The following is a 17,904-nucleotide window of genomic DNA, read 5'->3' on the forward strand; positions in this document are numbered from 1 at the left end:
TTTTTTTGAGACGGAGTCTTGCTCTGCCACCCAGGCTGGAGTGCAGTGGCCGGATCTCAGCTCACTGCAAGCTCCGCCTCCCGGGTTTACGCCATTCTCCTGCCTCAGCCTCCCAAGTAGCTGGGACTACAGGCGCCCGCCTCGTCGCCCGGCTAGTTTTTGTATTTTTAAGTAGAGACAGGGTTTCACCGTATTAGCCAGGATGGTCTCGATCTCCTGACCTCGTGATCCGCCCGTCTCGGCCTCCCAAAGTGCTGGGATTACAGGCTTGAGCCACCGCGCCCGGCCAGGAGGTACTTCTTTAAGTAAAGTAGGTAATAGCATGAGAATGATGTGCCATCTCATATGTTAAATATTACTATTGGACAGTTGCTTTGGAAAGTTTTCCAGCAGTGAAGAGAGAGGGACAGGGTACTGAAATAGCCTCCACCCTCCCTTGCTTTTTCTTCTTTAAGAATAGGGAAATGTTTTTTTAAACTACCGGGCCTAGATAGGGTCGAAGTCCTTACACCAGTGTGAGGTGGGGAATCTAACCCTTAGCTTCACCCTTTTTATCTCCAAGGTCCAACTAACTAATCCATGTTAAATGATCAGGATCTCTTTCCTGAAAAGCAGTTGGGGTCTTTAAGGAGTCCTGTACTAACATTACAGAAGATGGTGGTTAGTCTGGCTTCCAAAATATTAGAATATTTCAATACTATTTCTAATTCCAAGTACGCATGAAGCCTGAAACTACTTGGAGTTAGAAATAGTGTTTCCCAACTTTAGGTCTCAGGAGGAAACTTCTCAAATATTTAAATAGCCTCTGCCCCTGTTCACATCACAGAATCCGCTCTGGCAGTTCGGTTTCCTGCTTTCAGCATGACTACCTACATCACAGAACAAGTGATGAGAATATTGTCAAGAGGCACTATAGGAACAAATGTGAAAATGCAAATTTTTGTTCCCAATTCAGAGATGTTTATCCCCAGATATTCCATCTGATGGTCTTCTTCTTAAAGGTTCTAGGGATCCTGTGACAAATACCACCATCATATGGTATGGAAAATGTCTCTAAGTGGCCCAGGTGCTTTCAACATCTTGGAATTAAGAGTATTAATAAACCAGGGTCAGCAAATTTCTTCTATAAAGTGTCAGGAAGTAAACATTTTAGACTTTGCAGATCACACAGCCTCTGTCACAAGTACTCAGCTCTGTCTTTGTAGGGCAAAAATAGCCATAGATAATGTCAGGCCTCTGAGCCCAAGCTAAGCCATCATATCCCCTGTGACCTGCACGTATGCATCCAGATGGCCTGAAGAAACTGAAGATCCACCAAAGAAGTGAAAATAGTCTTAACTGATGACAATCCACCATTGTGATTTGTTTCTGCCCCACCCTTACAAAGATCAATGTACTTTGTAATCTCTCCCACCCTTAAGGTTTTTTATAATCTTCCCCACCCTTAAGAAGATTCTTTGTAATTCTCCCCACCCTTGAGAATGTAATTTGAGAGATCCACCCCCTGCCCCCAAAACGTTGCTCTTAATTCCACTGCCTATCCCAAAACCTATAAGAACTAATGATAATCCCATCACCCTTTGCTGACTCTCTTTTCGGACTCAGCCCGCCTGCACCCAGGTGAAATAAACAGCCTTGTTGCTCACACAAAGCCTGTTTGGTGGGCTTTTCACATGGACACGCATGAGACAGATAATACCTAATGATCCTGGCTATGGTCAATTAAAGCTTATTTATGAACAGTAAAAATTGAACTTCACATAATTTCCACATTTCATTAAATATTATTTAAACTTTCAACACATGCTAAATATCATTTTATTTTTTTTACCTGTTTTCTTTCACTCCTATTTTTATCAGAAGAGACTGAAATGAGTCATTCTATTAGTAAGATCTTGACTTTGACAAATTATAGTATGGTATTTTATATGCATGCCATTAACTATCTCAAAGAATAGAAATTAAATAAGTTGGTACAATTAAGGGAAAACAGTAAATGATCACTTTCATGATAATTCATTTTTTTATTTTAACTTTTTAAATGATTAAAGCTAATTAGTATGAAACTCTTAGTAGACTCTCAATTGGTTTAGTGCTATCAAACCATGAAGGCCATAATTTGTTGAAAAGTTGCCTTGAGTTTCCTCCAGATACAGTCGTTCAAGAAAGTACAGCAGCTTCAATGACTGATACAATCACAATTACTCACACTCTTGATTATTACTGATCATTTGCCAGACCACTCACTTTGAGCACCTCACCAAAGTCCATAAGAAAGTGGGATGGGCAGGGAACTGTGGCTCACACCTATAATCCCAGCACTTTGGGAGGCCGAGGCAGGCAGATCACAAGGTCAGGAGATCAAGACCATCTTGGCCAATGTGGTGAAACCCCATCTCCATCTCTACTAAAAATACAAAAATTAGCTGGGCATGGTGGCGTGCGCCTGTAGTAGCTGGGACTCCAGCTACTTGGGAGGCTGAGGCAGGAGAATTGCTTGAACCTGGGAGGCGGAGGTTGCAGTGAGCCAAGATCACTCCAGCCTGGTGACAGAGCAAGATTCTGTCTTAAAATAAATAAATAAAAAGAAAAAACAAGGTGGGATGTAAGATGGTCCCAATGACTTCTTTCATTGCTAACACTCCAGTGATGCTAACATTTCTGTCAGTTACAGAAGAAGGAAAAAGCATGTATGAACAGCTTTAAAAAAAAATGTTTACAAAAGCATCATGTTGGTGAAAAATAGACTGCATTAAAGAAGAGCTTGTATATGATTCCAGTCCCAGATAACTTCAACAGCTACCTAAAGACTTGTTCTAGAAATGGGAACATTTTGCTTTTCTGATACCCATTGCTTTTCTGGAGTGAACCACATTCACCTTGACATCATATCCAGTGTTTGGAACTTTTTAGCTATAGTATTTCCTTCATTCTTACCTCCCCCAATCTCATCCTTTTCATTGAGAAAACTGATGTCATTTAGTTTGGACCTCACAGCTACTTTATACCTCACAGTCTGTCTCCATTATTATTATTATTATTATTATTATTATTATTATTATTTTGCAGTTTTCTCTTTTCCTCCAGTATTACGATTCCTCCTTTCCGAGGCCAACTTTTTGTCTGAGCTAGGAGCCCACCCCTAGCTCCTAATTCAGAATTTTTCTCTATTCCATCTTTTCTTTCAATTTCTGACTCTCCCTCTTCTCCGCTTTCAAACATAGCCCATTATCTCCATCCTGAACGTTTTTAAATTAATTTTCTTTGACTTGAAGTGACAGCCAAACAACAATCCTAGAACATTCCCCAGACAAAATTCTCAAAAGAATAAAATGTACGGTTTTCACATTTTCCTGTTGTGTTTTTTTATATTTCCTATTTCCTTACAAAATAATTTGGACATTCTAAAAACAACAAAACAAACACTTGTGTAATTATGAATAATGATGCAAAATAGAAAATTTTATTGTGCATCTGCAAGGGTTTCTTTCCAAAAGGTGTCCAATACCTAGATTACTAGTTTATCTGATGTGTACATTTCAACTTTACCAAAAAGTGCCAAATTGCTCTCCATAGTAGTCATAAACTTATCTCTGGCCAGTAGTGCATGAACACCTGTTTCTGTCTAACCTCACCAATATTTGGCTTAGCTGACATATTAATTTTTGCCACTAAGCATGAAATTAAATCCTATTATTTTCTTTTCCCTTTTCACTGGTGACACTGAGCATCATTTCAAGTGTTTATTGGCTCTTACTGCTTCTCTTCTTCTTTTTGTTTTTGTTTTTTTTTTTGATACGGAGTTTCTTGTTGCCCAGGCTGGAGTGCAATGGCGCGATCTTGGCTCACTGCAACTTCCGCCTCCCAGGTTCAAGTGATTCTCCTGCTTCAGCCTCCTGAGTAGCTGGGATTACAGGCATGCACCACCTTGCTTGGCTAATTTTTTGTATTTTTAGTAGAGACTGGATTTCTCCATATTGGTCAGGCTGGTCTTGAACTCCCGACCTCAGATGATCCAACCGCCTCGGCCTCCCAAAGTGCTGGGATTACAGGCATGAGCCACCGTGCCTGGCCTTACTGCTTTTCTTCTATGTGTTGCCTATTTATACAGTTTGCACTTTGGATCTTTTGCTTTTTGTCTTTTTCTTATGAATTTCAGACATTCGTTACATATTTTTGATATTTAGATTTTTTTGTTCATTATATGAACTGTAAATCTATTTTGGAAGTCTATATCTGACTTTTGTTGTGCCAATTAAGTTTTAATATTGTAATCATCTTTTTTCTGTGCTTTTTGTGCTCTGTTTCACAAATGTTGTTTTATCCCAATGCCATGAAAATAATTGCCTGTGGTTTTTTAATTATCACTGTTTTACTTTTCATATGTATGTCTTTATTCACCTGGAAATTACTTTTATATAGTAATCTAATTATATTTTTATATCAATATTGAATTGTCTTAACATAACTTATTAATTAGTCCAGCCCTTGTCTGCCTCCTGATTTTTTTTTTTTTTTTTTTTTTTTGAGACAGAGTCTCTCTCTGTAGCCCAGCCTGGAATGCAGTGGCACAATCTTGGCTCACTGCAACCTCCGCCTCCTGGGTTCAAGCGATTCTCCTGCCTCAGCCTCCTGAGTAGCTGAGACTACAGGCGCCTACCACCACGACCAGCTAATTTTTGCATTTTTAGTAGAGACAGGGTTTCACTATATTGGCCAAGCTGGTCTGGAACTCCTGACCACGTGATCTGCCTGCCTTGGCCTCCCAAAGTCCCTGCCTCCTGAGTTTTCATATCGATTTCCTGTTTATATCTGGATCCATTTCTAGGTGTTTTACTCATTGTTCTATTTATTCACCCCAGTGTCAATTTCACATTGTTTTAACTAAGATAGCTTCATAAGGAGACTTGATTTCCGGTGGAACAAATCACTCTTTCTGGTTCTTTCTCAACAATGCCATTTTTCATCCTTTGCTTTTCCATATCAATTTTAGGAAATATTTGTCAGAATTAAGAAAGAAACCCATTTGATTTCTTATTGAAATTGCATTTTTAGGAAAGTGGTGATACCTCATCATCCCGCCATGAACTCAGTATTTCTCTCCATTTATTTCTGGTTTCATTTATTCCCTTCAATAGTATGCTGTAGCTTTCACATGAAGATCTAGCTCGTCCCTTTGTATATTTATTACTTACCTGCTTTGTGAGGGGTGTTTTTGGTGTTTTAATTGATAACTTTTCAATTAACAATTTGTTTTTGCTGGGTACAAAATGTGATTTAATTTCCAGTATTAATTTTCTATCCAACAAGCTTGTTGTTAAATGCTCTTATGAGTTCTGGTTGTTTACATGAATATTCTCCTAGATTTTCTAAGTAGAAAATTAGATTTTGAACAGTAACAGTTTTATTACATCCTTAACTATCCTTATGCATTTATTTTATTTTTTCTTCACTTTTTGCACAGTTTGGAGCCTCCTATATAATGATGACTAGAAAATACCATAGCAGTCATATTTGTCATATTCTTGATTTGAAAGAGAATATTTTATTTTACTATTAGGTATGTTTGCTGTGGGTTTGGGGGTGATATCTATTATTAAAGAGAAAACTCATTTATTCCTAGTTTGCTAGCAGTTTTTAGAAACCTTATGCATCCATTTCAATGTCATATTGTTTTACTTTGTTAATCAATTAATGTAGTAAATTATTTTCATAGTTTTTTTCTAGTATTTCTCCTTGAATTTCCAGGACAGGGTTTACACTTGGTCATCATATACTAATTTATACATATTTAGTTGGGATTTTAAAAATTGTTATTCATCAGGGAGATTAAGCATATAATTTTACTTTCACATACTGCATCATTAATACAGTGTTTTCATTTAACTTTCAGATATTTTGCCAATCTTGTAAATAATAATAATAATAATAATAATAAGGTGTAGTTTTAATATACATTTTCATTACGAGTGAGATTGACTGTCCTTGTTCATTAACCTAATTTGTACAAACAAAAAGTAACTAAGTGTAGTTTTGATGTATATTTCTGTTACTATGAGTGAGGTGAAGCATCTATTAATGTTCAACCAAAATTTTTATTTCCTTCACCGTGAACTTTCTTTTCATATCCTTCACCTCATCTATCTATTGAATTATTGATTTTTTTCTTTATTTGTAGGGAATTTCTTTACATATTAAGATTAACCATTTTACTATAACATATTTTCTTAGTTTATTCTTTGCGTTTTGCTCTTATTGCTATACTTTGCCGGTGATATTTTCGTCATGAAATATTTTTATTTTTCTGCAGTCGGATTGGTCAATTTTATGCATTCATGAAATTTATTTTTCTTTTAACATAGGTTGATTCAGATACAGTTAGAAAATCCTTCCCCACTCAGAGATTATTTCCCCCATTTTTTCTTTTATTTTCCTGCCTTTTTTTAGTTAAATAATTGATCCAGTTGGCATTTACTCTAGTGTGCTGTATAAGATCAAGATCTGGCCAGGCGCGGTGGCTCATGCCTGTAATCCCAGCACTTTGGGAGGCCGAGGCGGGTGGATCACCTGAGGTCGGGAGTTCGAGACCAGCCTGGCCAACATGGTGAAATCCTGTCTCTACAAAAATACAAAAAAATTAGCCGGGCGTGGTGGTGCGTGCCTGTAATCCCAGCTACTCAGGAGGCTGAGGCAGGAGAATCACTTGAACCTGTAAGGCAGAGGTTGCAGTGAGACAAGATCGAACCACTGCACTCCAGCCTGGGCAACAAGAGCGAAACTCTATCTCAAAAAAAAAAAAAAAAAAAGAATAAAAATAAAGATCAAGATCTAACCATAATCTTTTCAGATCCCAGTTTTCCTAATGTAGTACCATATATTGAATAGTTCATCTTTTCCCCGTCGATTTAAGGCGTGCTGCCTATCGTGTACTAAATTCCATGAAGCCATTCTACTTTCTCCCCATTTGCTCTCATAAACAGTGATAGCTTGCTCTTGTTAAATATATGGACCTATCTGTATGTTTGTTATGGCCCTTTTACCGGGGTCTTATAGCTATTTTGATCCTATTAGCCATGTTTCCTGCTAAATATTAAACTCCTGGAGGGCACAATACAAAAAGGTCAAAACAGTAGTTAGGAAACAAATGCTTTGAGAAAAAGAAAAGAAGACAGTTGAAGGTTCTTGTGCTACCAACTGTCTACCCCAGGACAACAGGGTACCCTACCCTCTGTTCCAATCATTAACATACTCATTCTTCTGCCCTGGGTTTGGAGTAGACGTGGTGTCTGTCCAGCTTCACCAGCAAGAGAGTTGGTACATGGCCTAAAAACCACTGACCTGTGTCCTAAGGTAGGATAACTTCCCATGTCTGATTGCATCATTTAGTGAGATGCCAAGGCTGCCTATCTGTGCTCCTTTTTTTCCCAGGGGAGATACCAGATCTCTACTCTGATGATGAAGTCGAAAACATCATAAGCAATGTGAGGAATGAAGTCAAGAGCCAGGGTCTGGTTGACAACAGAGAGAACTGTTGGAAGTTCTTTATAGATCAGGTCCAGCGACAGCTGAAGGTAAAGAGCATTTATTGACAGGGGCAGGCAGAGACCCGAGATGATTCATGGGAGCTTCCATTGATATTTTGGGCACAACTGTTCTTATTGATTGTCTAGTGTGGGTGGTGAGTGTGCGGCACCCTTCTCAGCCTGAGCACAGTTGCCAGGACACCCTTCTCGTCTGCTTTAAGGGCAGCAGCATCCCTTGTGGATCATGCAGTCTCAGCATTTTTGATCTCTTGGTTGGTGAGGCTGGCTAGCATTTACAGATATTGTCTCTGTTGGATGTGCTTCCCAATCTTCCGGGAGCTAGAGAACCCAAGGCCATATCTGCCTCTCTGTGAGTATTTCTCTGATGCCTTCCTGGTTCTCCCCACCCTTCTGACTTCTCAGGTGACTCTCTGTTTCTCCCCTGTGGGGAACAAGCTAAGAGTCCGCAGCAGGAAGTTCCCAGCCATTGTGAACTGCACAGCCATCCACTGGTTCCACGAGTGGCCTCAGCAAGCGTTGGAGTCTGTCAGCCTCCGCTTCTTGCAGAACACAGAAGGCATTGAGGTGAGAGGGAAAAGGAGACACTCCTAAGGGTCCTTCCCAGATGAGGGTACAACCAACTCCATGTCCAGGATGTCAGGATTAAAGATCAAGCTAAGTTTCCACATGGTGGAGGAATGGGTGGGGTGAGGGGTGAGCAGTTGCCTCTAATCTTCAACATGAGATAATCTTTTCATTTCTTGCTCTTTGGTTTTAGCCCACAGTAAAGCAGTCGATTAGCAAGTTCATGGCCTTTGTCCACACAAGTGTCAACCAAACATCCCAGTCTTATCTGAGCAATGAGCAGCGCTACAACTACACAACTCCCAAGTCCTTTCTGGAGTTCATCAGACTCTACCAGAGCTTGTTGCACAGGCACAGAAAAGAGCTCAAGTGCAAGACCGAGCGGCTAGAGAACGGGCTGCTGAAGCTGCACAGCACCTCCGCCCAGGTGAGCAATGTCCCACTCCCTCCACCTGCAGGGGACTTGGAGCCGAAGCAGCCCTTTCCAGTGAACTGGAGGGATCACAATCAAGATCTGAAAAATATTTATAGTTTTCCAGGGACTCCCATGTCATCAGTATCTATTATGTTCTCACGTATTGCTTTCATCCCTTTTTTCTTTACATTGTAGGAGAGCTCTTCAAGTTTATTCTTATCCATAGTAACAGTATCCTTACCACCAGAAACAGTCCAAAAGTTCAGGCTGAGTTCCCCAGCAGAAGTGCATATCCCCACTCAGGTCTGATCCACCCCTCTCATTGCTGCTGGAATCCCCTGAAGCACCTCTTCCCTCTTCCTCTTTGCAATTTCTTCCTTTTCCTCTCCAGTTCACTTCCCTTCCATCCTCAAAACCAAAAGAAATGAATGGTGAAAGGAAATGGGAAATGGCTGCAGGGTTATACCATTTTTGTTTGTTTTGTCTTACTCCGTTATTTGTCAAAGAGCCATTGGAACCTCAGTTTTTCAAAAAATCCTGTCTCATTTCATGCATCTCTAAGTAGTTATCTATCTCTGAGTAGTTGGCCATTGAAAGAAGGCGCCTTTCAGCCGGGTGCGGTGGCTAACGCCAGTAATCCTAGCTTTGTGGGAGGCCAAGGCAGGTGGATCATGAGGTCAAAAGATTGAGACCATCCTGGCCAACATCATGAAACCCCATCTCTACTAAAAATACAAAAATTATCTGGGCATGGTGTTAGGCCCCTGTAGTTCCAGCTACTCAGGAGGCTGAGACAGGAGAATCACTTGAACCCAGGAGACAGAGACTGCAGTAAGCCAAGATCATGCCACTGCACTCCAGCCTGGGCGACAGAGTGAGACTCTGTCTCAAAAAAGAAAGAGAGAGAGAGAGAGAGAGGGAGAGAGAGAGAGAAAGAGAGAAAGAAAGAGAAAGAAAGAGAGAGAGAGAGAGAGAGAGAAAGAAAGAAAGAAAGAAAGAAAGAAAGAAAGAAAGAAAGAAAGAAAGAAAGAAAGAGAAAGAAAGAAAGAAAGAAAGAAAGAAGGAAGGTCCCTGTCATCCTGTCCTTGTTGTTTTTCTGTTTACTCCTCCAAATGGAACAGGTTTATTTCAGTCAATTTGCTCATCTTCCCTTGGGAGTTGGGGCCAACTCTTGCAGCTGCTTCGCCTCTGCTCACGCCCATCAAATACTGCCTCCTCGATGACCCCTTTCTATTTTCTCTTCTTCAGCAGCAGAGCCAGCCTCTCATTAAGGTGGTGAAATTTCATGAATTTGCACAATTAAACTGAAATCGTGATCCACCTAATTCTTGGACATCACATGTTCCTATAGTTATCTGAGCCTTTCGTTTTGCCTTTGGAATTGTTCTATTGAACTTTCTCCTTTTGGCTTGTCCTTTTGCCCCTCTTCAGTTTCTTGATTCAGAAGTATTAAATGTACCTAAAGGATTTAAGTTCATTTAGTGGGATGCAGTGAGCCCTCGCAATCTATACACATAGTCTTTCTTCTGCTCAGGAAATGGTCCTTCTGTGATATGGTTTCACTCATCAGATCTGGTCTCTCCTCTGGGAGCAATAGTCAGTTGGATGGGGTCCCCGTGCCCTGTATCTATTACGTTCTCATGTGTTGCTTTCATCCCGTTGGCTTTTTTTCTCTACACTGTAGGAGAGCTTTTCAAGTTCACCCTCACCAATACTAATTTAATAGTGTGTAATATTGCTTCTGAAGCAGAAGCAATGAAGACTTTGCAATGAAGACTTTAATTATGCCATTGAATTTTTAATTTCCTAACAACCCTTTCGCATTTTATCTTTTTCTTTTTTCAGTGCATCCTATTGCTTTTTTTATTTCGGCCTGTTTTTCTGCTACAGTTTCACAGAAACTATCCTATTGATAATGCCAGACAGGTTCCTCCATGTTTTTCCTAGGTCTGGTAATGGATCATTTTCAGTTTTGTCTTATTCTCCTTCCCCTTCACCTTCTCCTTCTCTCCTTCTTCTTCTTTTTTCGTGCTATTCCATTCTTTGCTCTGTAGTTTTATATAGACCCTTTTTTCTTCTTTATTTACCTTCAGGCAACGTGGGATCAGTTCAAACTCAATGTTTGCCAACAAATGCCATGTGCAAATTATCTGTGATGCCCCTGTCTTTCCCTTTGTATGATGATGAAAACCCCTTCTTAGGATTCCAGTTCAGGGCAGGGTAAGCTACACAGACCCCAGTCTAGGTCCTAGGAGTTTACTTTTGCTATAGAAAGGTAATATCTTTTCTCCTGATCACTTTCTGTTTGTTTCAATTTCTGAATCTGTAGCAAAGAGCATAGAATACAATCTCAGAATGCAGTACTACCAGATTTTTAAAAACATCTTCCACCTCCCCATTGTCCTTCCTCTCTTCACCACCTATCATGCCCTCACAACATTCTCCACCAGCCCTGTTCTCCCTCCTATCTGTTTATCCTCTGGGAATTGCTGGCCCATCTGTGTGAAGAATGGTTGCCAGGAAGTAAGAGATAGGAAGAGTACTTTGATCCTCTCATGAGGCAGAACCCAGTATTCTATTTTGTACGGAGCCTGGGTCTTTGAGCAGAGACTGTAGAATGCACAGTTTCTGTGTTACTGTTTTAGGTGATCTCTGTTTAACAAGGAGATGCCTGGCTATACCATTCAGTGACTCCAGCTCTAGCTGCACACAGTGGAGAATCCTCCCAAGTCCTGGTCTTGCCAGGAGCCAGTACAGGTTCTTGTCTTTGCCACACAAAAGAATTTGAAAGCAAGACCAAAGTGATAGTATATAAGCTTTATGCACACACTCAAGAGAGGAATGCCGGCATGCTAAGAAGAACAAACCACGCCCAACATGGAAGGCTCACATACTATATGGAAAAGCATAATGATGGCACAAAATATTCTATAATAAGGGAAGAGTTTTCTGGGAAATAGGCATGCAATTCCCTGAATCAGGACTTTTCTTGACTAAATATGGTTAATCTGGAACTATCACAGTGTCAGGTGCATGATGGGAGTGGGAGGTTTCCCCATGGAAATTTTATGGTAATAGGGACATAATGAAGCCAAGGGTTGACAGCTGGTCAGGTTTTTGGCCGTCTTGGATTTAACCAGTTTCAGCTGGTTTCTTCTTTGTTACATTCTTTTCTGTGCCTAGAGCAGGATGTGTGCAATCTGTCTTTATTGTTAAGCCTGTTGTAACAGTTCCTTTCTACTAGGGGGTGGGTCTTTGTGCTAACCTGTTTGGCCTCGTTTGCGTTGCTTTTGGTTGCCTGCAAGTAATCATGCTGATTCCCTGCTAACTGCCTGCCTCATTGGCATCAGATTCAGCATCTGAAACCATCAACAATGACCTTCTTATGTTATATTCTCTACTTCAATGAATGATACTTCTATCTATCCAGTTCCCTAGGCCGGAAGCTGGGGGCTAATTTTAGACTCTTCCCTTTCCTCAGTTTCCACATTTAAAAATTAATAAATTCTCTATGTTTTCTAAATATCTCTCAATTCTGTCCTCTTAAGTCTTCCTTTCTTTCTTTCTTTCTTTCTTTCTTTCTTTCTTTCTTTCTTTCTTTCTTTCGTTCGTTCGTTCGTTCGTCGTTTTTTTCTTTGACACAGTCTCGCTGTATCGCCCAGGCTGGAGTACAGCGGCATGATCTTGGCTCACTGCAACCTCCGCCTTCCGGGTTCAAGTGGTTCTCCTGCCTCAGCCTCCCCAGTAGCTGGGACTACAGGCACCTGCCACCATGCCCAGCTAATTTTTGTATTTTTAGTAGAGACGGGGGTTTCCCCATGTTGGCCAGGATGGTCTTGATCTCTTGACCTCAAGTGATCCCCCTGCCTCAGCTTCCCAAAGTGCTGGGATTACAGGTATGAGTCACCATGCCCAGCCAAGTCCCTACTTTCAACGTCTTCATTTACATACTTCTTACCTGGATGATTTCAACAAACTGAACTCTCAATCCAGCAGCACCCACTACCTCTTGCATCACCCACTATGTGAGGCCGTTCTTGCATTGCTATAAAATACCTGAGGGTGGGTCATTTGTAAAGAGAAGAAGTTTAATTGACTCACAGTTCTGCTGACTGTACAGGAAGCATTACACTGGCATCTACACGGCTTCTGTGAAAGCCTCAGGGAGCTTTTACTGATAGAGGAAGGCGAAGGGGGACTAAGCATCTTACATGGTGAGAATGAGAGTAAGACCAAGAGTTGGAGAAGAGGTGCCACCCACTTTTAAATGACCACATCTCACAAGAACTCACTCACTCTCACAAGGACAGTACCAAGGAGATGGTGCTAAACCATTCATGAGACCTATAAGACCTATACCCCTATGTTCCAGTCACCCCCCGCCAGGCCCCACCTCCAACATTTGACAATTTGACATGAAATTTCTCAGGGACGTATATTCAAACTATATTACCCACACAGGCCAAAGTTCTTGGGATCATCCTTGGTTCTCCTTCTTTTTTTTTTTTTTTTTTTTTGAGGCAGAGCTTCACTCTATCACCCAGGCTAGAGTGCAATGGCACGATCTCGGCTCACTGCAACCTTCACCTTCCAGGTTGAAGTGATTCTCCTGCCTCAGCCTCCCAAGTAGCTGGGATTACAGGCATGCACTACGACCCCTGGCTAATTTTTGTATTTTCAGTAGAGACGGGGTTTCATCATATTGGTCAGGCTGGTCTTGAACTCCTGACCTCAGGTGATCCACATCCTTGGTTCTTCTTACTCTCCTCTTACTCTCACACACATACCCAAACCATGAGAAGATCACTATTGACTCTGACTTCAAAATATGCCCAGAATCCCACCTTGTCTCACCCGTTTCAAAGCACTGCTGCTGAGTCACGGATATCTTTTACCTTCATAGCGACAAAACCCATCTAACTAGTTTATTTGCTTCTACTCTTGCCCCCGCTGTAGTCTATTCTCAGCTGAGCAGCCAGAGTGGTCAATTTAGAACATAAATCAGGGGCTGGGCATGGTGGCTCACACCTGTAATCCCAGCACTTTGGGAGTCCAAGGCGGGTGGATCACCTGAGGTCAGGAGTTCAACACCAGCCTGGCCAACACAGTGAAATCTTGTCTCTACAAAAATACAAAAATTAGCCAGGCACAGTGGCGTGTGCCCGTAATCCCAGCTACTTGGGAGGCTGAAGCAGGAGAATCACTCGAACCTGGGAGGCGGAGGTTGCAGTGAGCTGAGATTGCGCCATTGCACTCCAGCCTGGGCAACAAGAGTGAAACTCTGTCTCAAAAAAAAAAAAAAAAAAAGATAGTGCCCGAACATTGTGGGCACTCGTTAAATATTTGTTGAATGAATAAATTACTGAATGAATAACATTCTGTTTAGTTCCCCAGACTGTATGCTAGTGGCATCCTAGACCAGCACTACCCTTGCGTATTTCTGCATCCTTTTCTTCCTCAGTTCTACCACACTGTGCCCTAGAGTCCAACAGTACTCTTGCAGTGCCCCCAAAACTCTACAACTTGTTCACATCTCTGTATCTTTACATGTACCCCCACCTTGTCATCACTTCCAAGACCTGAACAATTTGTTCCCCACTGCTCCAGAAGCCCTTTCTAAACTCTGAGCAGTTATGCATTCCCTTCTCTCTGGTTCCATCCTTGAATTATGTCTCCTCTCCTGCATCTATCAAGCTCTGCTGTTATTAGTCCTTCAAGGGCAGAGACCAGGATTCATTTATCTTTTAGCATCAGGAGCTGACACATGGCAAACACCCTACAAATGGGTGAATAAATGGATAGGTGAATAGATGATGGGTGGAGAGGCAAATTAACACTGATCAGTCCCAACATCACCTGCGAGCTCAGAGTGGGGATGGGGGATAATTCTCGGCAATATTGTGCACATGGTATTGATTCCATAAACACTTAGCAATGGTTATAGTAATGATTCTTCTAGTAAAAATGGTATCTATGGTTCCTATCTCTGTAATAAACTCTTAATCTGCAGTTGTTCCTTTGGTATAAAAAGACCAAAGTGTACCATCAAAATAGTGGTATAAGGCTAAGGACTTGAGTTATTTTGTGTTGGTATCCTACTGCTTGATTATGAGAGGTTTTGATGCTGGTAATCTGGTGGGAGGAGGCAAAATGAATGTTATAGCCTTAGCTCAGATAAAAGGCAAATCTATTTAGCAATGATAATTGTGTTAGAAGTAGTAATGATAATTGTAATAGTGATGAAAATTAACAATTATATTGTAAAGTTCAGGAACTTATTTAATTACTTACTTACTTGCTTATTTATTTATTTATTCATGTATTTTTGAGACTGAGTCTCGCTCTGTCACCCAGGCTGGAGTGTAGTGGCCTGATCTCGGCTCACTGCAACCTCTGCCTCCCAGGTTCAAACGATTCTCATGCCTCAGCCTCTGAAGTAGCTGGGACTACAGGCATGTGCCACCACACCCAGCTAATTTTTGTATTTTTAGTAGGTCTCGCCATGTTGGCCAGGCTGGTCTCAAACTCTTGGCCTCAGGTGATCCTCCTGCCTGGGCCTTCCAAAGTGCTGGGATTACAGGCATGAGCCACCACACCTGGTCAAAGTTCATAAACTTTAGACTTATAATTTCATTCTTAGAGCTGATCATAAATGTAACTTTATTTTTCTGTAGCTGAATTCAACATGGCTCTGGATCCATCTTATTCATTTAAGAGTAGAAAGCTCTTAATATTAATCTTGCATTGCATTGTGACGTAGTCACATCAAGTTAAAAACTTAGTCTTTGGGGGGCAGTCAGTTCAGAGTTAAAACTCTCCCACAGGCCTGTTTCCCTCTGGAGGGTCTTTTCCTCCTTCTCTCTGTGGTGGGCTTGGGTTTCCAAAGGTGTGACGAAACATCCTGGCGGACCCCTCCAGTTCTCACTGGCTCTGGTGACAAATGCTGGTCCAACCAGATCTGGAGGTGGCATCTTCTGTTTTTGCATCAGTGTCAGCTGAAGTCTCACAGCTGGTGTCATTGCTTCCTTTCTCTTGACATTGCCAGGTCCCCCTTTCCTGACTTGGGTTTCACTTGTCCCTCATTGGCATTGCTCAGAGACCACAGTCCTCCCAGCACCTACATCTAACTCAGGTGTAGTCATGAGGAAGAGAGGGTTGTTGGATTGAAGAAATGTTTATAAAAGACCTGAAGGTCATTGCCAATTGCCTGCATATAGGACTTCATCCACACATCTGTCAATCTGGAAACTTACATTCAGTTTATCTTGGGGTTTTCAAAGAGTCTCAGGTCATCAAACTTACCTGAAGTTGCAAGTTTCATAATTCATGATGACGCATTAAGATTCTTTTGGTTGTAACTGAAAATTCTAACTCAAATTCATTTAGTGAGAAAAAACTAAAAATGAAGGGAAGATGGGAAGGGATGGGAGGGAAAGTAAAGAGAGGAAAGAGAAAATCTTGAGATTACATGATGTAGTTATCAAGACCTTTTTGATGGCAACCAATGAAAATCCAACTAAAGTTGGTTTAGGCAAAACGACAAAATAAAATGAATGAATTAGTTCGTATAACAGAAAAGTCAGAGATAGAGTTTAATTTGAACAGGGCTGGAGCTAGAGACTTGCATGATGTTCTGTACATCTTGGTTTTCCCATAGCTGAAGAATCTCTGTGACTTGGATACTCTCAATGGGCAAGGCAGGATCAAATGACAGCTGGAATAAGCCCCAGTGAAACTATAAGGATTTGGAAGTGGGAGTTCTCCAAAGGAAACTTAAACTAAGTAACCAGAATAAAAGTGAACATTTGTTAGGCAGGCAAACATTACAGGCATAGGTAGGACATCTGTATCTAAAAGGAAAGCTTCCTTGAAATGCAAATTCATATCAGAAAGTGTTGGATGACTATATGGACACAGAGTAAGCAGGAAAATATCTCTATGTTTCTGTTTTAGTCCAGTTTATGTTGTGCTAAAGGAATACCTAAGGCTGGGCAATTTATAAAGAAAAGAGGTTTATTTGGCTCATGGTTCTGAAGGCTGTACACAAAGCACTGCACCAACATCTGCATCTGATGAAGGCCTCAAGCTGCTTCTTTCCTTGGTGGAAGGGAAAGTGGAGCTGATGTGTGCAGATATCACATGGCAAGAGAGGAGGCAAGAGAGAGAGGGGAGGGAGATGCCAGGCTTTTTAAAAATAATCAGCTTTCAAGGGAACTAATAAAGTGAGAACTCACTCACCCACCCCCACAGGAAGGGCATTCATCTCTTCATGATGCTCCCACCTCCATGACACAAATACCTTCCACTTGTCCCCACCTCCAACATAGGGGATCAAATTTCAACATGAGGTTTGGAGGGTCAAATATCCAAACTGTAACAGTCTCCAGCCCTCAGTGGAGTAGTTATTGCTGCTGATTGCCCTGGGCTGCTTCTCCTTCTCTGGCACCAGTGATGCTATCCCATCTTTCCCCAAATCCTAGAGCTGCCTGAAGAAAGAGAGTTCTCCCTCATAGGCAATGCAGGGTAAACACTCCTTTTCAGTTCTTCTAGTTCCTTCTCAGTTTTATGCCCAAGCTGACTGGAGCACTGCAGAAACACCGTGGGAAGCTGACTGCTCTCTTTAGCGTCATGTGCCTGCTTCCTTGAAGAAGGGAGGGTCACCCACCACCACTGCATTGTCACCCCACTCAGTCAGCACCATTTACTATGGTCCCGATTCAGGGGACCAGCAGGGCTGAGGAAAAGCGTCTCTTCTGTATTTATGGCATGCTCCCTCTCAACCTTCCCATCCAAGTGTGGGCGTGTCTAAATAAAGAGATCTCCAAAGTATAGCTGGGATGTTTTAAATAAGGGAGAAGAGAAAGATCTAAAGTAACCATTTCAACTTCCCATTCTATTGCAGAAGAACCATAAAATGAACCTGAGTTATGCGTCCTCTGAAGCTTGGTTGGGGGAGCCCTAATTCTGACTGATGGGACCTTCCTGTCACTCCATGTCATGGTTTAAGAGCTGTGAAGCTCCTATTCACAGTGCTGGTGGTTTTTACCTTGGGCCTGAGGTCATAAGCCATATCTGCAATCAACAAAACAAAACAACAACCAAAAAAAAAAGCCACTTCAATTTTCTCAACTCTCCCAAGATTTAAAAAGGAACAAAAAGTTACTGGTGTGTTTGCTGACTGGAGTGATTATGCCGCTCAATCATTTTGATTTACAATTGCATCTTTGTCCCTGTAGAAATAACTCTCTGCAGCTGAACAACGGGAGATGGAAACGGATTAACCTTTCAACTCGTGAATATAAGATGACTTGTAGGGAGCAGGCCTCCATTTGAGGTTAACACAATGTCTCCTGTTTCTGTGAATACACAAAATTAAAGAGC

At 41.4% G+C, this 17,904-nt stretch overlaps 1 protein-coding gene across 1 annotated transcript in view; it reads left to right on the top strand.

The window, feature by feature from the left end:
• DNAH9 (dynein axonemal heavy chain 9) overlaps positions 1-17,904 on the top strand; it is a 381,759-nt gene that overhangs the window by 231,832 nt on the left and 132,023 nt on the right. The window contains 3 exon segments of the mRNA XM_017855172.1: positions 7,429-7,571; positions 7,947-8,108; positions 8,302-8,535. Of these exon segments, the coding sequence (XP_017710661.1) occupies positions 7,429-7,571; positions 7,947-8,108; positions 8,302-8,535 (539 nt within the window).

The sequence above is a fragment of the Rhinopithecus bieti genome, unplaced genomic scaffold, assembly GCF_001698545.2.
Source record: "Rhinopithecus bieti isolate Rb0 unplaced genomic scaffold, ASM169854v2 scaffold_40077, whole genome shotgun sequence".
Classification (NCBI taxonomy): domain Eukaryota; kingdom Metazoa; phylum Chordata; class Mammalia; order Primates; family Cercopithecidae; genus Rhinopithecus; species Rhinopithecus bieti.